The 26,102-nt window shown below is 35.7% G+C and overlaps 1 protein-coding gene across 2 annotated transcripts in view; it reads left to right on the top strand.

Moving 5' to 3' along the window:
* The window catches only part of Stag1 (STAG1 cohesin complex component), a 305,897-nt gene that overhangs the window by 158,219 nt on the left and 121,576 nt on the right, over positions 1-26,102 (top strand). For both annotated transcript variants that reach the window (XM_075964871.1, XM_075964872.1), the window contains exons 6-9: positions 4,060-4,136; positions 7,103-7,307; positions 19,602-19,753; positions 25,733-25,806. In XM_075964871.1, the coding sequence (XP_075820986.1) occupies positions 4,060-4,136; positions 7,103-7,307; positions 19,602-19,753; positions 25,733-25,806 (508 nt within the window). The remainder of the gene's footprint in view (positions 1-4,059; positions 4,137-7,102; positions 7,308-19,601; positions 19,754-25,732; positions 25,807-26,102) is intronic.

Genomic DNA, 26,102 nt, shown 5'->3' with positions numbered 1-26,102 from the left:
TTTTATACCAAGAGAGGTTTGAATGTAAAAAATTAAAGAGCCCCAAATCAAATGTCTTAAGATCACCTCTTTAATTTTGATGCTAGTGTTCAGTTATACAATTTGTTTTTCCTTTTCAAAGAAACTTTCAGTAAGAAAATACTCAGGATGTTAGGTACTTTTGAAACAAGAAATGCAATGAAAATTTTAATAAGCCATGGTGTATGTAGTACTCTATAAAGTGTGTTACTGGGGGCATAGGATATATATATTTCCTGTTAGAAAGTGTAAAATTCTGTAGTGTATTGGATAAAACTTTGAAAATACCTGAGTCTACTTATAAATGACAGAAAGTGAAAAAATAAAAAATTTGTTTCTAAATACAATTTAAAGCTGCTATAACAGCGAGAATATTTTTTTTTTAATTTAACAAAATATAACTTAAGGGAAAAACTGTTATAGCAATCTGGAGATGTTATCAAAGTCTTTTTTTAGTCATGTTGTCGAGAAGAATGAGCAGTTGAATTAATAAGCAATTTAAATTGGATAGTTCCTGTGTTAACGCTCCAAATAATGGTTTTTTTTTTTTTGAGCTACTGTATTTCAGTGAAAGTGCAGGTAAATGTACTGTGCTTGAACTTGAGGTATCAGTCATGAAAATAGAGAAGCGCATTATTTATAGTGCTCGGGAGCTTAACAGCAGTGTGTTTAAGTTAATATTCAAATAGTATTGCTAATATTATCCTTACTCTTTTTTTTTCCTCCTTGCCCAAGGGTATAAACAACCAGTGACGGGTAAGGTTAGGTTTATAAGGTTTTAGGCTTTTCATGTTTTAAACTTTCTAAGTTGCAGAGTTGGATGGAAGAACCACAGGACATGGGTATTCTAAGGAAATATGATTTTTCCCCCAGTTCCTGATTCTACTGTTGTTATTTGGCCATATTCTTAAAATTAGAAAAAATTCATGGAACAAAGATATAATTTACATTAAAATTGACACATTTCCGTGTTCAATTGTATGACCTTTTACAAATGCATTTAACTACCTAATGCCTCTCAGTCACAATAAATATATAATAACTTTCCTATCTCTGAGTTTTTTACACTGAATTTCTTATCTCTCCTCTTCAAGTATACTTGATCATGCTAAGGGCTTTCAGCTTCATCAGTTTTTTTTTTTTGTTTGTTTGTTTTATTTTCAAGACAGGGTTTCTCTGTAGCTTTTTGGTTCCTGTCCTGGAACTAGCTCTTGTAGACCAGGCTGGCCTCGAATTCACTGAGATCCGCCTGCTTCTGCCTCCCAAGTGCTGGGATTAAAGGCGTGCGCTTCCACCGCCTGGCCTGTAGAAGTATTTTAGTTTGTTTTTTAAAGACACAATTTCATTGTGTTGCTGTGAGTAGCCTAGAAATCCCTAAGCAGACCAGTCTGGCCTTAAATTCACAAAGATATTCTTCTGCCTCCTGAGTGCTAGGATTAAAGGTGTGTTCCTTCAGGCCCCATTTTGGAGCTTTGTACAAATAGAAGGATGCTCTGTCTTTTAAAATAGTTCATTACATTTCATTTACTTATTTTATGAACTTATGCATATGTGTATATGTGTGGACTTGCGCTTGTCACAGTGTGTGGAGGTCTGTGGACAGTTTCTGGGAGTCAGTTTTTATCATTCTGATTCCGATATCAGACTCATTTCATCAGTCCTGGAAGCAAGCATATTTACCTCCTGAGATATCTTGCTGGCCCATACTTTGCTGTTTTGATGCTATTTCTTCAACCTTTTTTTTTTTAAAAAAAAATCAATATTAGTATGTATATCGTTGATTCTTTTATTAATATATAATTTGTTAGTTTATGTACTGCATCTTTATGCTTTTGAAAATTTATTCAACTGTGATTTATCACCTGTGGCCATTGATGTATGAGTGTTCTCATCAGTGTTTGCATTTTTTGTTGAGTAAACAGTAAAATTCTTGAATCATTTCTAAAAATCATCTAACATTTAGGAGCTTTTACTTCAAAGAACACGAGAGATGGCTAATCGGAAAAGATGCTTGTTGTACAAACATAAAAACTGGATTTCAGCTCCCCAGAATCTACATAAAATCCTGGGTTATCAGGAAATCCCATCTGTCTGTCATCCCAGTGACAACAAGCGAAAACAGGAACTCCCTTGAATGAAGCTGGCTACTCCAAATATCAGTTATGGATTCAGTGAGCTTTTGCCTCAGGTATAGGTGGAGAGTAATTGATGGAGACATTTGATGTCAATGTCTGGCCTCCACACAAATGCACCTGCACATATTCCTGTGCACATATTTACATTCCCACATATATACACATAAAAAGAATAGTTTGAATTTTTTAAATATGCATTTCTGATGACTGTATATTAAATCCTTGAGAAATCTGTACTACATGTTTATTGCTTTTTGCCACATTAGTCTAATTCATTGATTAAAAACAGAATTGTTTATCATTATCACTGTTTCTGTCGTTGAGGAATTTTATAGCAGCTCAGATGGAGTAGTTCTGATTCTCTGGGTCTGATAGGGCTATGTTCAGTTTGCTTTTCAGGGTCACAGTCATGTAAGTCTTGTCTAGGGGATGAATTTATTTTTTCCAGGAAACTTAGAGTCCTTACTGCAAAGTCTCTGTAGTCTCAGTATCTTTGATGTTCCCTACAACTCATAGAAAAAAGTAGAACTGTATTGCTTTTATGATCTAGTATTCTGGTCACATGTAGAGTAATTTTCTCCTTAGTATGTTTGTTCTGTAAGGGCCACTATTTTCATAGTTATTTGATGATTTCTTAAGTGCTTGAATTGCTGGTGGTTGTTGGGTGTTCATTTGAAAATTGTTTTTTGAAAACTTTAAGCCTTAAACTTGTGCCTAAAAAATATTACATTTATTTATTTGCTTATTTATTTGTGTGTGTATGAGCATGCCCCATGGCACATGTAGAGGTCAGAAGAGAGCTTGTAGAATTTGATTCTCTCTTCACTATGTGGGTCCAAGGGATGAAACTTGGATCAGGCTTGGCAGCAAGTGCCTTTAACACTGAGTCACCTACGCACCCCAAAAACAAAACAACGAAAAATTTGCATATGTTACACTTACCCAAATAAAAGTGAACCTTGTTTAAAATATTAAGTCAAGATTCTCTGCCTCAGTGTTCATTACAAACTTTTCATTTCTCTTTGATCTTAGAGATGGCATCTTATGCATTTTAGTTTGTTCTAGAACTCTTTGTACCAGAGAATGATCTTGAACTCGATAACCCTTACCTCATTTCCTAAGTACTGGGATTATTGGCATGTACCACTGTGCCTTCTTTATTCAGCACTAGAGCTCAAATTCAGGGTGCTTTATGCATACTAGACAAGCATTCTACCATTATTCCTGTCTCAAAATTACATTGATGTGTTTGAAAGGGGAGGGGCCTGGAGGCCATGCTACGTTGTTGCCATTTTTTATGCTGTGCTCTGCAAGTGCTCTATCACTAATCTGTATAGCCCCAGGCTTAAATTACATTGATTTTTCTTGAAAATACATTTTTAAAAATTCACATCACTATATTAATAAATTATATAATCATGTTTGGGGTAAAATTATGCCATAAGGTAATACAAAAGAATTAGGATAGTAAAAAATCATTGTATAGAACCTAATCATGTGGTTTTAGAAAAACTTAATTGAAATGTGTTGCGTTTCTGTATAATATGTTCTTTTAAAGTCGGTGGTATAAAATGAATTTGAGGAACTGAAAAATGGCTCATCAGTCAAAAATATTGGCTGCTCTTTCAGAGGACTTGGGTTTGGCTTCTAGCATCCACATGGTAGTGTACAACAGTCTGTAATTCCCATTCTAGGGAATGTGATACCTTCGTCTGGCTTCTGCAGGCAGCACACACACACACACACACGTAGGCAAGATACTTCTCCTCATAAATTTTTAATTAATGGAAAATTTTGAGATGAACAGGAAACCCAAATAATTTTATATAACTTTGCAATAGTGATGAGATTAGGTTTATTGTTTAGTATGAGGTAAAAATTAATTATAAAATCTCTTTTTTCACAGGTACTGTCAGAATAGAGATGTTTCGAAATATGCAGAATGCAGAAATCATCAGAAAAATGACTGAAGAATTTGATGAGGTATAATATTCCAATATCTGTACAAATTGATTTCATATACTTTTGAATTGTTAAATATGTTGATTAGTCCAAAAGTTTTTGGCTTTGTGCATAAAAGAAGACAATAGTTTTTATAAAGGCTTGAGTTAAAGTTAACATTTTGCGTTAAGTCTGACAATCTCCAATTCTCGACTTTATTTAATTATTTCCAACATGAAATGCTACCTCTCTTAAATGCTTTAGAGGGAAAATGGTTAGGGGTTGGGTAAATTTGAGCAGTGTTGTATGTAAACCTATATTGGGCATTATTGAGACTTACATTGAATATCTCTTGTTGACCTACATTCATTAGTCCATTGTCTGCTTTCCTTAGACCTTCTGCATCATACAGAAGGGAAGGTCATTCTGAACTGATTATTAGACAAATAATAATTATTTTTTTTCTAGGAACTCCCTGTTTACACCCCTTTTAAGGTGCCACATTTGAAATACTTGACATTTTGATCTTTCTTCAAACCTCTAGAAATCACCTCTTTTATCCAAGTATCATCATGGTTATGAGTTTCAATATTAGCTGTATCTTAGATCTGTTCTTCCAAATGTGCTGATATTGCCTTTACTGGCCTTATTATCTTTTTGCATTGATTCTTAGTGTTTTTAAAAGTCAGAGGTTCAATTATTATTTGTCTAGCTTCTGAATTTGGCATCATTCTATTTACTGCTGAAGTCAATAAAGTGTGTAAAGGCTTCCTTCGACCCTGTGTAATTTTAGTAAATGATTCAATATCCTTTCCTTTTTGTCTAATTTTGTCCCAAGCATTCAAAACTGCTTTACGGTATAAATTCAGAATGTGGTCATCATATATATACTTTGTATAGTGGCATGATTTCCTTCTCCAAGAATTTGATCATGGGGGATTTCCTTACCTCTAACTTTACTCTGTTCAATAATCTTAGCTCTTCTCTGAACCAGGCACTTCATGATTGTAATTTAGGAGCAGGCCGTAAAACTCCTTTAGTCAGTTCTATTCCATCCTTAGTGATAATTCTCTTACAAACTATACATGAATTTAAAAGTCTTTTCACAAACGATGAATGCATGTCATATGCGAATATTGCTTTCTTGAAACTGTTTAAATCTAACATTGTTAGCTGTAACAGATCCTCTTGCATTGGTCAATTCCTGTAAGTCTACTAGATATATTATGGTTAGTTGACTTGAAACCTTAGGCTGTTCCTCTCTATTCTTATAATGCAACACTGAAATTAGTTCTCTCTTAAATTCTTCAGCCTTGATTTGAATATCTCTGGAATCTGTTTTATTATGTTTTTCTAAGGCCTGTGTCTTAACACTCAGATTAACCAACTTTTTTAGTGATAAAACAAAAATGATAAAACTAGTAGTATTTACAATTGACATTATATAAATCCCATTTAAATTAGATATCCTCCTCATTTAATCATTACATTTTAAACTATCCAGAGTATTATCATAGAGAAACATAAATCTAAATCCCTCCAAAGTAGTTGTGTTTCCCTTTTTTTTTTCATGTGGACATAAATCTTTTTATGACTAATTTCTCCCTTTAACAATTTCCAATTGTCTTAACCAAATCTGCCACCAGTGTTGATGAAGATGTATTGTTGCTTCACAGAACAGTAAAAGCCTTACTGGATTTAAAGGCAGCTACCTAGTTTGACCACTGCCTGAGACGGGGGTTCAGGGAAAGCCTGCCAAAGAGAGAAAAAATAAAAATCTAGCTCAAAAGGCAGTGACTCCAGCCAGGTATTGTAGTAGTACGAGCGGCGGGGCTGCGTCCCCGGCACCCAGCCGCCCACATGGCTAGCTTTAGCTTATGCCCCTAAATAATTACACCGAAACTGTTTTCTTTTAAACACCGCTTGGCCCATTTCTATCTAGCCTCTTCTAGGCTAGCTCTCGCACATGGACTAGCCCATTTCTAATAATCTGCTGTAGCCCACAAGCTGGCTTACCAGGAATGATCTTAACCTGCATCTGCCTGGAGTGGGAAAATCATGGCGACTCTCTGACTCAGCTTCTTTCTCCCAGCCTTCCATTCTGTTTACTCCACCCTCCTAAGGGTGGGCCTATCAAATGGGCCTAGCAGTTTCTTTATTGCTTAACCAGTGAAATCAACAGATTGATATATGACACTCCCACATCAAGGTATAGCTCCAGCTTATGCCATAGCTTTAAAGATACAAAGAGCGTTTTCATGAATTAGCTCTCTAAACACTGAGCTCCAAATGTACAATGAATAATAAAAACCCAAAGACAGATATTGGGATTCTACCTGATGATCCGAAAAGCGAATCAGCTAGCCAGAAAATGAATAAGATCCTGTCCCCACAAATCATGAAGACTCCACCCCCCACACTCCATTGTGTTTTTGTTTCTTCCCCTTTATATTCCTCTCTGTATATGTTCCTTTATATTTCTCTTCCTCCATGTCTAAAAACTCCTTGATTGAGGAAACAGCCAACACTTGCAGACTCTCTTTTGACTTCCATAATTGCACTGTGGCACAAATGTGTTGGGTGTGTCTATCTGTTATTCTCTCAGCAAATGAATAAAAAATAAATATGAAAAGTGATATGTTAACAGATGTATCTTAATTACTTCATTTATATTCAGTAGTAAATATTCTTTTAAACTATTATTTTTCAGTTTCTTTTCAAGTTGTCTTTGTAACAGTGTAAACACATAAATTGGAACTGATATTTTTATTAAGAAACTTAGAATAATGAAGTCAATACTGATTTTAATATGGTAGTTTTGAGCTCTTTAAGATTTGTGCATGTTTAAAACAAAAACATTACCACTAATAATGTACCACCATTAATATTAAAAAGATATATTTCAGCCTACATGTATTTGGAAATAAAATATTCTTCTGTGCGTAGGAATAAAAATCTGATCTAACGATTATCTTGCAATACTAATTAGTTCTTTTTACATCTTCTAGGACAGTGGTGACTACCCCCTTACCATGCCTGGCCCTCAGTGGAAAAAATTCCGTTCCAATTTTTGTGAATTTATTGGAGTCCTGATTCGACAATGTCAGTATAGCATAATTTATGATGAGTATATGATGGACACCGTAATCTCCCTTTTGACTGGTTTATCAGATTCCCAGGTCAGAGCTTTTAGGCATACAAGTACTCTTGCTGGTAAGTAACTAAGGTTTTCTTTGCTTTTCATTAAGTTTGCTAAATTTTGTTTTATTGTAACTAAACTTTTCTTCGATCTCAAGTTAATTTATTGTTTGCTTAGAAATTATCTACATGGTTTTTATTTAATAGAATAAAATATGGTAGTTTTCCTACTTGGTATTTGATAGCTTTGAGAAAAAAAATTGAAAATAGGTATCCATTATCTAGAAATATCTGTTGATTTTCCTTTATCTGTGTTTTTCAGCTTTTTGATTTTAGTGTCTGATTTACAAAGGCCACTTGTATGGATTGTAGCTTGGTTATCATTGACCTAGCAGCTAATATCCACATATAAGCAAATACATACTATATTTGTCCCTTTGAGTCTGGGTTGCTTCACTCAGGGTGATTTTTTTTCCCATTTACCTGTAAATTTTATATCTTATTACATTAATGTCTAATACTCCATTGTATAAATATACCATATCCTCTTTATTCATTCACCTGTTTTCAAACATCTAAATTGTTTCCATTTTCTGTCTGTTATAAATAGAACAGCAATGAACATTGTTGAACATCCTTTGGTTATATGCCCAAACGTGATATAACTGGATCCTTCTGATGAATTGACACTCTGATTTTCATAGTAGCTTTACAAGTTGGTCGTCCCACAGTGGGTGGGTGTTTTCCTTCTTCTACATCCTCACCAACATGAGCCGTCACTTGGTTTATTGATCTTAGCCATTCTGATAAGTGTGAAGTGAAGTCTCAACATAGTTTTGATTTGCATTTTCTTGTTGACTAGGGATGTTGAACATTTCTTTAAGTGTTTCTCATCTATTTGCATTTCCTCTATTGAGAATACTCTATTTAGATCTGTACCCAGGTTTTTAATTAAGTTGTCTTCTTTGTATCTAACTTTAGACTTCTTTATATATTTTGGATATTTGTCCTCTATCAAATGTGTAGTTGGTAGCAATATTTTCCCATTCTGTAGGCTGCTGTTTTGTATAAATCACAGCATCCTTTGCCTTACAATAGTTTTTTAGTTTCATGCAGTCCCATTTATTAATTGTTGATCTTCATCACTGTACTAACAGTGTTTTGTTTAGAAAGTCTTTTCCTGTTTTAGTGAATTCAAAGCTATTCCCCACTTTTTCTTCTATTAGGTTTAGTGTATCTGGTTTTAAGTTGAGGTCTTGGGTCTATTTGGAGTTGAGTTTTACAAAGTGATAATATGTGGATCTGCTTCTATTGCAGCGGTTCTGTTTAACCAGTGCCATTTGTTAAAATATGTTGCTTTTTTCCCCAGTGTGTATTTCTGGCTTCTTTATCAAAAATCAGGCTTCCATAAGTGTATACATTTATGTCTGGGTTTTGTGCTAGTACTGTGCTGTTTTTATTGCAACACCAATGGTGATGCCTTCAGCAGTTCTTTTATTTTTTTAGGATTGTTTTAGCTATTCTGTGTGTGTGTTTCCAGAAAAAGGTTTAAATTTTCAAGTCCTTTCAAGTTTTGTGAAGAACTTGGAATTTTGATGGGGATTGTATTGAATCTGTAGATTACTTTTGGTAGGGTGGCTAATTTTAATATATTAACCTACAGGGCCATCAGCACGGGAGATATTTCCATCTTCTGATACCTTCTTCAATTTTTTTTCAAAGTCTTTCTCTTGTGTGGTTAGAATTAACCACAAGATATATTATTTGAGGCCCTCTCTCAGTCCATCTGTCGTTTGTATATAGGAGGACTACTGGTTTTTGTGAATTGATTTTTCATATCTAGTTACTTTGATGAAAGTGTTTGTCAACTGTAGGAGTTCTCTGGCAGAATCCTTAGTGTTATTTATGTATACTGTCATGTCGTCTGCAAATAAAGAGACTTTGACTTCTTTTCAATTTGTATCACTTTGAATTCCATTCATTCAGTTTTTTAGTGCTCTAGCTAAGACTTTTTAAGTACTTTATTTTCAAGTACTGATTTTAGTGGCATAATTTGAGTTATTTTTCAATTTAAGTTTAATTGGTTATGGGTTTACTACTTACTGCCTTTATTATGTTGACCTATGACCCTAGTGTCCTTAATCTGTCCAGGGCATTTATCATGAAAGGGTGTTTTCCTTTCTGTTTGTTTATATGGGTGATTTTATTTATTGATTTGCATATATTGAACCTTCCCTGCATTTCTGGAATCAGACCTACTTGATCATGCTAGATGGTGTTTTGAATTTGGTTTGCAAGTATTTTATTGAGAATTTTTGCATGTATGTTCATATGAGAAAATGGTTTGTCATTCTCTTTCTTTGTTGGAGCATTATATGGTTTGAATATCAGGGTACCTCTAGCTTCACAAAACAAATTGATCAATGTTCCTTCTATTTATATTTTCTAGAATTATTTGAGGAGATTAGCTTTTACTCTTTTTTGAAAATCTGATACATTTATGCTCTAAAACCATCTAGACCTGGGCTTTTTAGGTTGAGAGACTTCTCATTACTGCTTCTCTTTCACTAGGATTTATGGGTTTGTTTAAATTGCATATCAGAATTTCATTTTAACTTTTGTAAGTGGTATTTATCAAGAAGATTATACATTTCTTTTAGATTTTCCAATTTGGTGAAGCATAAATAAGTTTTTAAAGTATACCCTAATGATTCTCTGAATTGCCTCAGTTTCCACTGGTATATCCCCCTTTTCCTCTCTACTTTTGTTAATTTGGATATTCTCTCTCTGCCTCTCCGCAAATTTAGTTGGGGGTTTGTCAGTAATAGTGATTTTCTCAAGGAACCAAACTCTTTGTTTCACTGATTTCTTGTTTGTTTGCTTCTATCTTACTGATTTCTGCCTTGAGTTCGATTATTTCTTATCATCTCTTCCTTTTGTGTGATTTTTCTCCTTTTAATTATAGAGCTTTCAGGAATACTGTTAAGTTATGTACCTATATTTTGCCTCTTAGGGCTACCTTAATTGTGACCATTAGTTTTGGTATGGTGTGTATTTATTATTATTCAATTCTAAAAAGTCTTTAATTCTGTTCTGATCCATTTTCATTCCATTTTGAGATATTCCTTTCCATGATTTTATAAGCTTTTTTTCTGTTGTCACTATCTATTTTTAATCCATGGTGGACAGACAAGATGCAAGGTGCTGTTTGAATTTTCTTATATCTGTTGAAACTAGCTTTGTGTCCTTGTATGTGGTCCATTTTGGAGAAAATGCCATGTGTGCTGGGGGAAAGGTGCATTGTTTTGTGTTCAGGTGAAAAGTTCTATAAAAACCTGTTACATCCATTTGGTTTATAGCATTATTCAGCTCCAACATTTCTTTGTTTAGTTTTTGTGTGGATGACCTGTCTGTTGGTGAGAATGGATTAGAATCAATATGTGTTTTAAGTTAAAACAGTGTTTCCTTTATGAACCTGAGAGCCCCTGTTTTATATATATATATATTAAAAATGTCAATGTAGGATTGCTTACCTTTTGTATTATCACAGAATGTCTTATTTTCAATATGTATTGTGATCGAAAGTTTTGCTGAGTATAGTATTCTGTGCTGGCTAACATCTGTGCTGTGGTAGATTTTCTAGAATGCATGCCTACATCATTCTGGCTTTTAGAGTCTCCATTGAGAAGCCAAGTATTTTTTTTTTTCATTTAAACACTGCTTGGCCCATTTCTATCTAGCCTCTTCTAATAGATTTTCCTTCATATGCTTTTCTTTTTCACTTATAGCTTTTAGTATTCTTTATTCTATATGTTTGGTGTTTTGATGATTATGTGGCAAGGAGATTTTTTTCTGTTCTATATTTGGTGTTCTGTATGATTCTTATAACTTGATAAGCATCTCCTTCTTTAGGTTAAAGAAAATTTCTTCATAATATTGTTGAAAATATTTTCTGTGCCTTCATCCTGAGTTTCTTCTCTTTCCTCTATTCCTGTAATTCTTGGATTTGGTCTTTTCATAATGTCCTAGATTTCATAAATGTTTTGTGCCTTGATTTTTTTTTAAGATTTAACATTTTATTTGATCAAGTTTCATTTCCTCTAGCATGTTTTCAATGTCTGTGATTATCTCTTTCATTTTTTTGTATTTTGTTGGTGACTTTTAGGTTCCTGTTTTCGTTTCTTTGTTTTTGTTTTTCGAGACAGGGTTTTTCTGTGGCTTTGGAGCCTGTCCTGGAACTAGCTCTGTAGACCAGGCTGGTCTCGAACTCACAGAGATCCGCCTGCTTCTGCCTCCCAAGTGCTGGGATTAAAGGTGTGCGCCACCATCGCCCGGCCTTAGGTTCCTGTTAAGTTTCTGAATTTTTCATTTTCTGGCTTTTCTCAGTTTGACTTTGTTGTTTTTGATTCTGTTTCCTCTTTTAAGTCTTGAAGTGTTTTTATTCATTTCCTTCCACTATTTTTCAGGGGTTTTTTTAAGGAATTTTTTTCTTTTTTTTTTAAAGGACTTCTAATGTTTATAAAGGCTATTTTAAGGTCTTTGTCTTCTGCTTCAGTTATATTGGAGTATTCAGGGCCTACTCTCACCGGGTTGTTGGGCTCTAGTGTAGACATTGTCCTAGCTGTTACAAATTGTGTTTTTCTGTGGTATTTAGGCATCTGGGTCTAGGAAGATTATAATTCTGAATGCTCATAATACAATCTTGGTTAGGAGGGTGTTTTCCATTTCTCTTTGTGGATCTTAGGAGAGTGTGGTGGCTGTGTGCTGCCTCTTAGGAAATTCCTCGGATTCTGATAGATGTGACCACTTATTGTTCCAGGTAAAATCTGTGTATGGGTATTGGGAACTGATGCTTAGGAATGGGGATCGGACCGGATGGTGATCGGAAGGCAGAGGGAATTGGATCTCTGTGAGTTTGAGGCCAGCCTGGGTCTACAGAGAGAGTTCCAGGATAGGCCTCAAAGCTACCGAGAAACCCTCTCTTGAAAAACAAAAAAAAAAAAAAAGGAACGGGGAATGGGCTAATAGAGATGGAATATGGACATACACATGCATGAAGCAAGCAGGGTATCCCACGAGATCTGCTTAGTGATCTTGGAATGGGTCCAGAATGAGGTCAAACTACAACAATTGGGAATGAAACTGCATTGAATTTGAAGGGGAGGGAAAGGTGAAAATCTACAGACAGCCTGCTTGCTTCTCTGGGAATGCCTGCTGGGGGTAGAGGGCCTGGGATAAAGCTATGAATGAGCATAAATGTTGTAGGAGGCTGCTTGTTTGTTCCTGGCCGCTTAGCCCCAAAATAATCAATCAGAAACTATATTATTTGCAATAGTTTGGCCAATAGCTTGAATATATTGCTAGCTAGGTCTTACATCTAGAATTAACCCATCTTCGTTATTTTATATTTTACCACGACAGTTGTGGCCTATCGGCAAGGGTCCAGCTAACAGCTTGCACCTGTCTCCAGAGGCTGCTCCATGGCTTCTCTTGACTCTTTCTTCCAGTATTCAGTTATTTTTCTCCACCTACCTCTGTTCTTCCCTGCTGTAGACTCAAAGCAGTTTCTTTATGCATTAACCAATAAAAGCAACACATATAAAGAAGAACTTCCCACATCAGGCAAGGAAGTTTGTAAGTTATGATCCCTGTGATCCACTGGAGATGGGGCAGAATAGGGTAAGGGAAGCTGCATCACATAGTCTGCTACAGAACTGTGGGATTGGATTTGTAGGAGAGGAATTATGAGAAGATCTATGGTTAGCAAGCCTGCTTCCTGGCCAGAATTGCGTCCTAGTAGTTATATTTGAATAATGGAAAGGTATTAGGTATTGAAAGATAGAATATATTGAATATTGTATTTTATTCCAAGTTCTAAAGGGTAGAATCTCTATTCAGTGACTCCACAATAATACATCTCTAATTACTGTTGACTACACTAAATACTCACTTCTTCCAAAGCTTAGTTGTATAAAATTTCAGATACGTGGCCACCTCCTTTAAACAAAGTACTTTCTGAAAACTTATTTCTAGTTAGATAGTAATTATCCATCTTAATGGTACATATGAGAGGCAACGAATAAAAGAATAATCATTTTATTCATTTTACAAGATAGATTGTAGGGCCTAGGTAAGATGAACAGGGGCATTTAATCTTCCTCTTCAAAGACTATGTTCATGGCCAATTGCATGTCAGTTATGGCCAGATGATTATCGACTTTGGAATAAAATTATCTCTGGCCATACTTAAATCTTAGCTGAGACGAAAGATAGTCAGGTGATGGGGGAGAGTCTTCTGTTTTGTGTTGATTTCATTGGTTAAATAAAGAGACTGCCTTGGCCATTTAATAGGACAGAAAAATAGGTAGGCAGAGTAGATAGAACAGAATCCTGGGAGAAAGAAACCGAGTCAGTCAGTCACCCTGATTCTCCCACTCCAGACAGACGCAGGTTAAGATCTTCCCTGGTAAGCCAGCTCGTAGTGCTACACAGAATATTAGAAATGGGTTAGATCAATATGTAAGAGCTAGCCAGTAAGAGGTTAAAACTAATGGGCCAAGCAGTGTTTAAAAGAATACAGTTTCCGTGTAATTATTTGGGGGCATAAGCTAGCTGGCGGCCAGGAGCCGGCCGGCAGGAAGACGGCCCGCAGCTCCTTCAACAGTCAGGTTAGTTATTTTTAAGGTAAGATATGAGTTTCATAGCATCACAAGTTTCCTGAGTATTTTTATCAATACAACCTTTACAGTGTTTTCCAAATCCAAAAGTTTTTATTAATTAAATTGTTAGTCTTTTATGTCTTATGTCTTACATTTCAATGTATATTGTTACTACATTTGTATGAAAGTTTTCAATACTTCACAGTTTTTCAGGGCTAAAAGTTCCACACTTACATGTTTTTTGTTTTTTTTTTTTTTTTTTTGTTTGAGACGGGGTTTTTCTGTGTAACACCTGCATCTCCTGGAACTCATTGTGTAAATCAGGTTGACCTCGAATTCACAGAGATCCACCTGCCTCTGCTTCTGCCACCCAAGTGCTGGAATTAAAGGTGTGTGCCACCACCACCTGGCAAAATAAACATTCCTTTTGGAATGCTTTTTGTTGTGTTGAAACAGACTTAGCAGTTATGTTTTATATTCCTCTCTGTTATTTTTATTTAACCATACAGCCATGTTAGATACATTTTAGTAAAGAAGATTCATATTTCAGAATAGTTTCTATTTACTTTTAACCTTAAGACATAAATACTTTTGTTTGTATTTTTAGTAGCTATCTCAGTTGGACATATGGGAACATAGTTTGGATCTTCTACCTTCTGTTGAACTGACATGTGATTGTTGAATGTTTCTGGCTTCCTCAGAGGAAAATAGCTTTTCTTATTCTAGCTATAGTTACCTTGCTTTTTCTAACCCTTGATTTGTTGTGACTGTTCTCTATTCATCATCCTGCTGTGTCTATGTACTAATATTTTTGAGATTTAGGATCATATTTATTTTGTAGATTCACTGAAGATGAGAATCAATCTCCTTGGTGTTTGGTTCGAATTTTACAACATAACAGGGATTACTGAAATCTTTTCCATTTGTAATCTGCAAGTTTTCTGTAAGCCTTTATTTCCATATAATATTTATATAATTAACAGTTTTATGAACTTTCTTCTCATAAATATTCAAATTTCACATTGTCCCATTTTCAAACATAGTTTTCTCAGACATCAGCTGTGTACCTATAGTCATTCCTGTAGCTGCCTAATCATGTTGCTTGATGCTTGTGGGACTTAGTATTCTTTAGGACTCTACAACATTCTTTGCCCTTTGAAGTCCAATAGTCAGGTCAGACCTGGAGGAAATACCTTGAGTAGCAAAGTAAAAGAAAACACTACATATTTCTAATGTATAGTGCTTAGAGTAAACATTCCCATTTACTAAGGGAGAAATAGGGGAATAGAGAAGAGGAATCAGACCAAAGAAAAACTGAAACTAAAGGCATACATTGTGTTCTAAAGCTCCATGTCCAGGTTCCAGAATATTCTTTAGAAGAATGCATGTTGTAAAGGTCTTGGACAAGGTTGTAAGTTGTAATTTACCGGCCACTCTTGTGGGCTGGTTTTGTACATTGCCTGGAGCTTCTCTTGGCAAGTGTTTGTTTTAGCTTCTGGATTTTCCAGTGAAGCTTCTGCTTCATTGTAAACAAACATCTTCATGCTTCTCTCTATCAGGACAGCTTGCAGAGACTTGGGCCTTGCAAGGTTGCTACTTGACTTGACAGGCTTTCCTTTGAAATTTCAGTGGAACTCTTTATGATCTCATAATTGTGGTGTTTCACATGCCTACAAAACCAACTTTACCTGGACAGGGTCTGTTGCCATTTCCTTAGCTTACCTGAACCATGGGTTTATCAGCTACCCAGTACCTTTTCAACTAAACAAAGGACATTGACTCCCTGGGAGACTCCCTGTTCTAGGGGCTGGAAACCACAGAGTTTCTTTCCCAAATGCCTTCTTTCCTGGAGTTTTTTTTTTTTTCGAGACAGGGTTTCTCCGTAGCTTTTTGGTTCCTGTCCTGGAACTAGCTCTTGTAGACCAGGCTGGCCTCAAACTCACAGAGATCCACCTGCCTCTGCCTCCCGAGTGCTGGGATTAAAGGTGTGCGCCACCATCGCCCAGCGTCCTGGAGTATTTTTGAACCAACTTTTATTCAGGGTTTCTCCGTAGCTTTTTTGTTCCTGTCCTGGAACTAGCTCTTGTAGACCAGGCTGGCCTCAAACTCACAGAGATCCACCTGCCTCTGCCTCCCGAGTGCTGGGATTAAAGGCGTGCGCCACCATCACCCAGCGTCCTGGAGTATTTTTGAACCAACTTTTATTTTTTTTCTCTGAGCCCTAATGCCCTTTCTGATTACTGGGATACTGTGAGGCACTCTTTTGTCCTGGTTCTTAGCACTTAGTCTCTTGTTGCCACTGGTAACTTCACCATCTTTGGCAAGTCCTTTTCTTGCTGTTCTTTTCTGGCCAAATTGCAGGATTTTTCCAGTATTTTCTTCTGTGCTTATTTTTGAGCTCTTGTTTTCACTATACATTTTCCTAAAGTCACCCAGTAGTACTTGTACGTCTGCCAGAATGCTGAAGTGTCTTAAATTTTCTCAGCCACATACCCTACCCCATTATCTTTTAAGTTTCTCCTGTCTTGTAGTCTTGAGTCATAAACAAAAATGTAGCAAAATTCTTCCATGACCAAACTATAGTGGTCTGTAATTCAGTTCTCAATAGATTCAGCATCTTCATCTAAATCATTATCAACATAGTGTTCACATTTTTTGTTGTTGTTTTGGTTTTCAAGACAGGGTTGCTCTGTTGCTTTAGAGCCTATTCTGGAACTAGCTCTGTAGACCAGACTGGCCTTGAACTCACAAGAGATTTCTGCCTCAGCAGCCTGAGTGCTGGGATTAAAGGTGTTCACCACCACCACCCGGCCAGTGTTCATTGTTTTAATTACATTCTGTTTGCTCTGAACCTGTGCCAGAATTGCCTGTTCTGCCTATTTATATATAATATTTTGGCTCTCTCTAACCTGTTCTGTGATAATTTTACAAACCAATTCCTAAAGCTTCTCACATAAACAGGTATACAGAATAAGCAGAGTTCTGGTGGTCTTGACATTAATTCTATGTGTTAGTTAGCTTTCTAGTACTATAGAAAAATACCCAAGTTAATCTGATTGTAAAGGTAAGGACTTATTTGGAATTGCAGTTTTATAGGCTGCAGTTCATGGTAAATTGGTTCTGTTGGTTTGAGTGATTGGTAACACATAATGAGAAGCATGTGGTACTAACTAAAAGCTTAGACCCCAAAGCCAGGAGACAAAGGAGACAAGACCTCACAATTCCTTTAAGCTACACTGCCCATGACCATTTAGGGTACTCGCTGAAGATTGGCGATCTACAGAGACATCAGCACATGTGCCTTTGCCAGTGACATTCAACATCTCAACCATAACATGTGTTTTCTGTCTTTTCTCTACTAAACTGTAAAAAAAATCATTGGTACAAGTATTTGGCTTTTTCTATTTTTGATTGTTTGTATCTAGGACATAGAACATTGCTCACTGTAGTATCCATAGATAAACAGGGAGCACCACACTGGCATCTCTGGTATTGTCTAGTAAAAACATGTTTTCAGTTATCAGTATGTCACTTCATAGTAATTTTACAAAATGTGTAAAATGGATTTTAAGAAAATGAAATGTATTATTAATGTCATTTTATTATGACATTCAACAGATATGAATTGAAATACCTATGAAGTTGATATTAATTTCAAATCACTTTCTACTTTTTAATAATATGCTTAGTCTTAAAAGGAAAAGAAATCATCAACTTTTTCTTAAAATAAGACTTTTATTGTCAGAACTGTTTTCATATGGCATTCTGAATATTACTGTGGAGGAACATGTTCATTATTCTGTTAACAGCACTGAATTTAAAAGATGAAGGAACCTATTTGACTTAAGGGCGTACTTGAAAGCCTACATTTTTAAAGCTGAATTCCATTAGTAATACTATGAAAACGAAAATAATTATGTTCAGGATCATTCATTTCAGTGTGCTCAATAAACAGCATAAGACCCATGTTGTACTTGTCATGTAAAATTGAAAGTTGATCAACAGTTCTTGATTAAATTGAATATTAATTAATTATATGTTTGATAAATACTTTAAAAACAAGCACTGCTATATATATCTAGTAATGCCTTGAGAGAATGCATTAGCCATTTTGTAGTTTTTGTTTGTTTTAATTTATTGATTATTGTTTATCTGGGGTAGAGAAGTCTAATGCGTATTGACAGACTCTGGAATCTGAGATCATGAGGAGATACAGCTGAAAGCAAACATCATTAAATTAGGGGGAAGCTGTAGCTTATCTTCTACTTGTGAATTCCATAATTTTTTGGTTTTTCGAGGGAGAGTTTCTCTATAGTTGTAAAGCCTGTCCTGGAGGTAGCTCTTGAAGACCAGGCTGGCCTCGAACTCACAGAGAATCGCTCGCTGCCTCTGTCTCCCGAGTGCTGGGATTAAAGGCATGCATCACCACCGCCAGGCTCCAAAATTAACTTTAATGACTCTCAATTCCTTTATTTTCAAGTCATTGCTTTTAAAAATGTAGATGTTTGCCTGTCTGTGCAAAGAAGCTGATAAACTGATGTCTTTCTACATTTGACAGCTTGAATGCTCTAGATACCTATTACCCTTTAGCTTTTCTTTCCTTTACACATTATTTTGAAAACACTTTACCTGTTACAGTATAGTTAAATATTTCATGATTTGCAAACAATTATTAATTCACCAACTGGTAGATTGAAACATAGTATAGTCAAAATAGTTTATCTTAGAAACATTAAATGAATTTATAAATGGTCATTAGCTTAAAATTGTTTGCAGTATTTCTGTTTTATATTTTTGTTGAAGGGCTATAACAATCATTGTTAACTTGTTGCTGGCTTAAATGTAGAAAGAATTTTTTCCTTTAATACTGAGTGCGTAGGTAGGTAAATATACCACTGTGTATACGTACATATATATATATGTATATATATCTTTCAAGGGAAATTGTTAAATTATTTAAAATCATTCTAATTTTTAGTTTTATGATATGCTAGAACGGAAGTGTGCTTTTTCTGGGTTTGGATAGTGTGCCACTCTTAAGTGAGCAGTGGAGCGAGAACCTTTTCTCTGTGTGTAAAGTTCATATGGTAGTTGTATAATTTAGAGACTTTTGAGTCACCTTAGTAAAAATATAAAGAAGCATTTGTAACACAGATGTAGTAGTAGGAAGGTGGATTATTACACCTAATAAATTTTTGGATGTAGGCAAGGCATTGGTGTTACTTCTGTCCAGATAGCCTGGATAAGACTTTAATTTTACTCTTTATTTTATTATTTTATGTGTATAAATATTTGCCAGTATATATGTCAGTGCACTGTACTTGTCCCCGGTGTCCACACCCCGAGGAGGACTTCAGTTCGCATGGAACTGTAGTTACAGACAACTGTGAGCTACCGTGTGGATACTAGCAATCAAACCTGGGTCCTCTAGAAGTGCAGCCACTGAGCCATCTCTCCAGCTTCTCGGATAAGACTCTAAAGTGGACAATTTTAACTAATCATGTTTTCTTTGGTTTTTGTTTGTTTGTTTGTATTTTGCTAAGGTGGAGTGAATTATTTTGCAAGTAAGATGAGTTTTTGTTCGTTACCATTTTGTAATTATGCCTGTGTAATAGTACTGCTTTTTCTTTCTTTCGTTGCTTTAACTTTTGATCTTACACCTAAAATATTGTTTCATAGTTGAATATTGTAAGTGTCCTTGATTTTACAGCCATGAAGCTGATGACTGCTCTGGTGAATGTTGCCTTAAACCTCAGTATTCATCAGGATAATACACAGAGGCAGTATGAAGCTGAAAGAAATAAAATGATTGGGAAGAGAGCCAATGAAAGGCTGGAGTTACTACTTCAGAAACGTAAAGAGGTAAATTTTATAGTAACTTGATTTTTTATGGTTTGTAAATGTTAAACAAATATAATAGTTCCTTCTGTTCTTTGTAAAAAGAGTATTTTAAAGTTGACTATGGTGGCTTAAGTCTTTAGTCCTAAAACATGGGAAGGAAAGGCAGGAGGGTCAATTCAAGACCAACCTTGGCTACATAGCAAGTTTGAGACTGACCTGTGATACGTGAGACCTGTGGTGTGAGGATGGGAGGGTGGAAAATAAGTACCTATCTTTTATTTTTAACATGTAACTTCCGTTGAATTATTTAATCTTAAAGTTCTAAAAATAAAACTGAAATATTCATCAGTCACTAAGGAAACCATATGCAAGTTTATTGTAGTAAGATTATCAGAGTGTTAGGAAAGTCAGTTATCATGTTGTAGACTTAGAAAGTACACTAAATAATAAATCCCACTTGGGAGACAGCAAGTGTATATTTATAGAAAAAAGCTTCAGTCTGTGTTTTAGTTGATATATAAAGGATCCCTCTAAGTAAGATTGGTGTCTCTCCAGTCTTTCTGCTTTTCAGTACAAGGGAGTCCAATACAGGCGTTTCTGTAATAAGCAATTATTGTCTCTGAGTGCTTCTAGCCCATACTTTAGGTTTGAGAATTTAATTTTTGTAGAGATGGTAAAATGTTTTTAAGTTAGATATTTCATTTTATTTTTAGATACATTTATTTTTATTTTATGAGTATGAGTGCTCCCTGCACATATGTCTATACATCACATACATAAAATGCTAACATAAACTCAGGGAATAAATTTTGGGTCCTCTGGAATAACACCCAGTTCTCTTAAAGACTAAGCTAAGCCATCTCTTTAGCCCAGTTGTCTTTTTTGGGGGGGGGAACCCCCAAATACGTTTGTTTGACATATTGGAAGTTAAATCTGTTGTTTGTGTTATCAGTCTTTTAATAAAAAAAAGTTGCATTTCCATAGGGCAGTTGCTTGTGTCCAAGCATAATGACTTAAGAAAAAGTGAAAAGCAAAAGTTTATAATGAAATTATTGCCTGTACCAAAACATCTTAAACTCTTTTCATTCATGACCATTTTCACCTTGTAACTTTTTACATTTTGGCAGTATATAGGTACATAAAACAAATATACAGTTTAAACACCCAGTATTGATTAATAAGCCATAAAGAAATTTGTTTAAAATTAATTATTTTGTTTACATTTTATCGTATATTAACAAAACAGATTTATACTAAGAAAATATGTATACTTACTTATTTTTACATGTGCTAAGTCTAGGAATGTGGGAATGACTGAGTTAGAATGGTTCTTGTTGCAAAACTATGAGGGTCTAAGTTCAGAATCCCAGCACTCACATAAAAAAAGCTGGACTTATCACTGTACTGTAATCCTAGCACTGAGGACCTACAGACAGGATGATTCCTGTGGCGTGTTGCTCATCTAGTCTAGCTAAATGTGTGACTCTGGATTAAATAAGAGACCCTGTCTGAAAAATGCACTTTATTTATTTGTTTATTTATTTATTTATTGGTTTTTTGAGACAGGGTTTCTCTGTGGCTTTGGAGCCTGTCCTGGAACTAGCTCTGTAGACCCGGCTGGTCTTGAACTCACAGAGATCCGCCTGTCTCTGCCTCCCGAGTGCTGGGATCAAAGGCGTGCGCCACCATCGCCCGGCATATATTTATATATACTAATGTCATGATTGAAGAATATACCATAACAAGGCTTCCACATATATGTACACAAATGATCACATTTACCCACTTATTTCACACACACTCATGCATAAGCATGTACAAATACAAAAAGAATTAAATCTGGGCTAAATGCTCAAAACTACAGAATATAGAGTATCTTCAGAGTCTTGTAGAGTCGGTCACTATTTTGATTTTGTGATTGTCAGTACTAAAATGCAGCTATACACAAGTACATAGTACAAATCAGCAGACATAATATTTGGGACTATTTCAGAAAAATGAGATATTCTGTCTTCTTCTCAAGCCAAGATTCATGAAACCGGTGTTTGTTTGTTTGTTTGTTTGTTTGTTTGTTTGTTTGTTTGTTTGTTTTCAATACGGGGTATCCACTATGTAGCTCTGACTGTCCTGAAACTCACCATGTAGTTTATCCGTATAGGCTATCCTTGAATTCTTAGAAATCCGCCTGCCTCCGTTTCTCAAGTGCTGTGATTAAAGGTGTGTGGCATTTTCCATAACTTCTTGAGACATTTTTTAAAAGGCCCAAATCTAAAGCTCAAAAGTCGATTTTTAAATCAAATATTCTAATTTATAATATTTTTAAGATATTTAAGATACAACATCTTTAGAGATATACTCGTTTGATAGATGCTAATGACACTAGAGGGCTATTTTAAAGTATTTTACTTAATCATCCCATTAAGTGTTTATAAGAAACATCAGTCATTATATTGTAGTAATTTGGAGGCGGCGGGGCTGCGTCCCCAGCACCCCGGCCGCCTGCTCGGCTAGCTTTTGCCCCGAAATAACAACACACAAACTGCATTCATTTAAACACTGCTTGGCTCATTTCTACCTAGCCTCTTCTAACTGGCTAACTCTCGCACCTGGACTAGCCCATTTCTTATCATCTGTATAGCACCGGTCTTACCGGGAAGATTCTAGCCTAAGTCCTTCCTGGGTCCGAGCTTCATAGCGTGAAGCGGGGAGCATGGCGTCTCTCTGAGGCGTCTGCTCCGGAGAGGAGAGCTGTCGAGTCTGAGCTCACTTCCTTTTCCTCCCGGCTTTCTGTTCTGTTTACTCCACCTACCTATGTCCTAACCAATAACATGGGCCAAGGCAGTTCCTTTATTAGCCAATGACCTTCCTCCATCATTATATGTACCATAAAAACACTGTTACCGTATTTGAGGCAGGATTCTTTGGCATTCTATGGCATGATGGCATGTGTCTTGAAAAATGAGATGGTTTATTTTAATAAGAAAGTTTTCAAACTTCTTACCCACAATGACCTACTTTATCTGATATGTTTCACCTTCTAACAATCTGTTCAGAATTTGAATTTGTCAATAAACTGTTGCTTAAGTTAGAACCCTCACAATCTAACACAGTACCCTACATTCATCTATACATCTCCTTTACTAAGATCTCAAGTGGCTGTCAGTTCAATCAAGTTGACAACCTAGATTAAATATTATAGGATGCTATCAGTCCAGTACAACATGCTGTTGCTGTCATGTTTTCTGAAGATATTGAGGGAAGGATTAACTAGTCTTCTCCTAGCCTCTGACTTTTTTGTTTACGACAGCATAACTCCAGTCTATACATGATGGTCTTCTAGGTTATGTATCTGTCTCCAGATTTATTGTTTTCATAATGAGATGCATTATATGGAATTCAGGAACCACTCTACTATAATAAATCCCCATATTTTAAAAAAATCATGTTGGGGCTGGATATATGCTTTGCAGTTTAAAAATGCTTTCTGTTATTGCAAAGAACCAGATTTAGGTCTTGTACCTACATAGTGGCTCACAGTCATCTGTAACTTCAGCTTCAGGCGAATCCAATATCTGTTCTTACCTCTTAGGGCTCCTGCACATAGGTGGTTCATATGTGTGTAACACACATATGATATATTTTAAAGGGAATTTTAGTTGCTATGACCATGTTTCCTGATTAGTACTAAGTCTAATCTGAAAGCACTGAAGGTTAAGACTACCACTTAAAACATTTTTATTCTTAACATATATCATACTTGAAATATTGTAGAAGTAAAATAGAAACTGTGCTTTGTAATGTTGCTTGGAAAGTATAGCCCCAGTGTGTAGTGATAAGAGCGGCGGGGCTGCGTCCCCAGCACCCCGGCTGCCTGGCTAGCTTATGCCCCGAAATAACAACACACAAACTGTATTCATTTAAACACTGCTTGGCCCATTAGCTCTAGCCCTTACTGGCTAATTCTGATATCCCAATCAACCCATCTCTAATAATCTGTGAGCACCGGTCTTACCGGGAAGATTCTAGCCTACGTCCATCCTGGGTCAGAGCTGAATCGCCTGTGCCTCAGAGAGCAGAGCTCTCATGTCCGCCCTGGAGATGAGAGCATGTCGTCTCTATCTGAGGCGTCTTACCTCACTTCCTCTTCCTCCCAGCATTCTGTTCTGTTTACTCCACCCACCTATGTTCTAAGCTATGAGCCCAAGCAGTTTGTTTATTACTTAACCAATGAAATCAACAGATTGATATATGACACTCCCACATCACCAGTGAATTAGTTTTTATGTTTTAGATGCATCATAAGCATATTTTCAAACTTGTCTCAAGTATAATAATTTGAATGATTTTCTTATGTATTTTTATATAGATAATCTTGTGTGGTGTTCTGAAAGATTTTAGACACTATAGTAGTTTGGAAGCAGTGAACATTTCATAAAAGCTGTAATTTGAATATTGACCCATTCCCAGAATGGCAATGTAAAGCATCATATGTCCTGTATTGTTGAACAGTAGCAGCTCACAATCACAAAGTCTTGATAACATGTACAATATACTATGTTCTCAGCAGTTTTTGGATTTTATGTTGTATGTTTTTGCATTCTATCATATCTGCTAAACTATCGTATTTTGTATTGATGTGAAACATTCAGTTTTATAAAACAGGCTTAATTTTAGGTGATTGCAATTATAGGCTAAAGCTGCTATAACAAGCACATTTAAAGTAGACTTGGTTAACTTTTCACATTCTATGTTCCATGAATGAATTATAAAGGTTTAAAACTTGAATGTTTCTATTTATAATTGTCATCAGAACATACCTCATCTCATGTGTTAAGGAACATTAGTACTTCTTAGCTCTTTCCTATAAATCCTTTAACAGCATACAGCCAAGAGGTATTCTGAAAGTTACTGTTACATATAACCAAAGCATGCACATTATGTATATACATAATAAAACAATTATGTCACTCAGTCATTTGGCATGAAATTCCAGGAAAAAAATAAAGGAATAAATATCATAATGGATGTCATTCCAGAGTATTTATGTTGCTTTTGAAGTAAATTAATTTAAACCTTAACTCTGACCACTAATGTTTTCTAAAATACGTACCTCTGTGATAGTATTGGGTTTTGTTGCTGGATTACAGCATTATTGGCTATAATTTATATTTTCTATTGTTCCTCATATTTCGGGAAGTTGGCATAGTTGAGTTATAGGCCACGTAGATAAGAGTAATATGATGCTTTTTGAAAGAAGAATAGCCATGTAAATTAGGGAATCAGGGTGACCTCTTTTTTTTGTTGTTGTTTTTGTTTTTGTTTTTGCTTTTGCTTTTCTAGACAGGGTTTCTCTGTAGCTTTGGAGCCTGGCCTGGAACTCACAGAGATCCACCTGCCTCTAACTCCTGAGTGCTGGGATTAAAGGCGTGCGCCACCACCGCCCGGCTATCAGGGTGACCACTTAAGTAAGGATGGCAGAACTAAGCCAGAACCCTTGTTTGAAGAAATGTGTAGACTTGTAGAGTGATTCCAAAAATAGATTGTTCCATTGAAATACAAAGTTGACCGGAGTCCACCACTTCTTCCTTGTTCTTTTCTAGAACATATGTATGGAGGGAGGAGAGGTTCCAAAGCCAATGTGACAAATCTATAGAAGATCTACTGATAACTTTAGACATCAGTGGTACAGTCAGGAAAAGGTTAATAACTACCTGGTCAGTGGTAGCAGGAGTCTTTAATCCCAGCACTAGGATTAGAGACAGAGGCAGGCAGATCTCTGTACATTTGAGGTCAGTCTGCTCTATGAAGCAAGTTCCAGGAGAGCCTGGGCTGTAAAGGGAAACCTTGTTCTGGGGGTAGAGGTGGAGGGAAGATAACAAATGTTGGTAAGTACTCAGAATGAGGATAAATAGTAGTTTAAAATAATAGGAACTTTTCACATTCCAAATAAAATGACCAGTATTTCAATTTTGTTTTTTATTCTTTTTGTTTCTATTTCAGCTTCAAGAAAACCAAGATGAAATTGAAAATATGATGAACTCTATTTTTAAGGGTATATTTGTTCATAGATACCGGTAAGGTCTTTTAATCATTTAGAATTTTTTTTAACCTAAATACTTGCTTATTTATAGCATAGTCTGTATAGCTCTATAACTCTCATTACTTTTACTTTGTTTTATTTCATGGAATATAGCTTTGTCTACAAATACTGATTTAATATTTGGAGGAAATATTGCTATCACTGCTGCTGAAGCACCCTTCCTAACTCAGAACATTTATTACAATTGGAGATACCCTGTCTACTTACATTCTCATTAATGCAAAAGGAATTAATGTGTACATAAAATTAATTGACCTAGTAGTCCACTAC

The sequence above is a fragment of the Microtus pennsylvanicus genome, chromosome 3 (assembly GCF_037038515.1).
Source record: "Microtus pennsylvanicus isolate mMicPen1 chromosome 3, mMicPen1.hap1, whole genome shotgun sequence".
Lineage (NCBI taxonomy): Eukaryota > Metazoa > Chordata > Mammalia > Rodentia > Cricetidae > Microtus > Microtus pennsylvanicus.
This window is presented reverse-complemented; position numbering and strand designations above follow the sequence as displayed.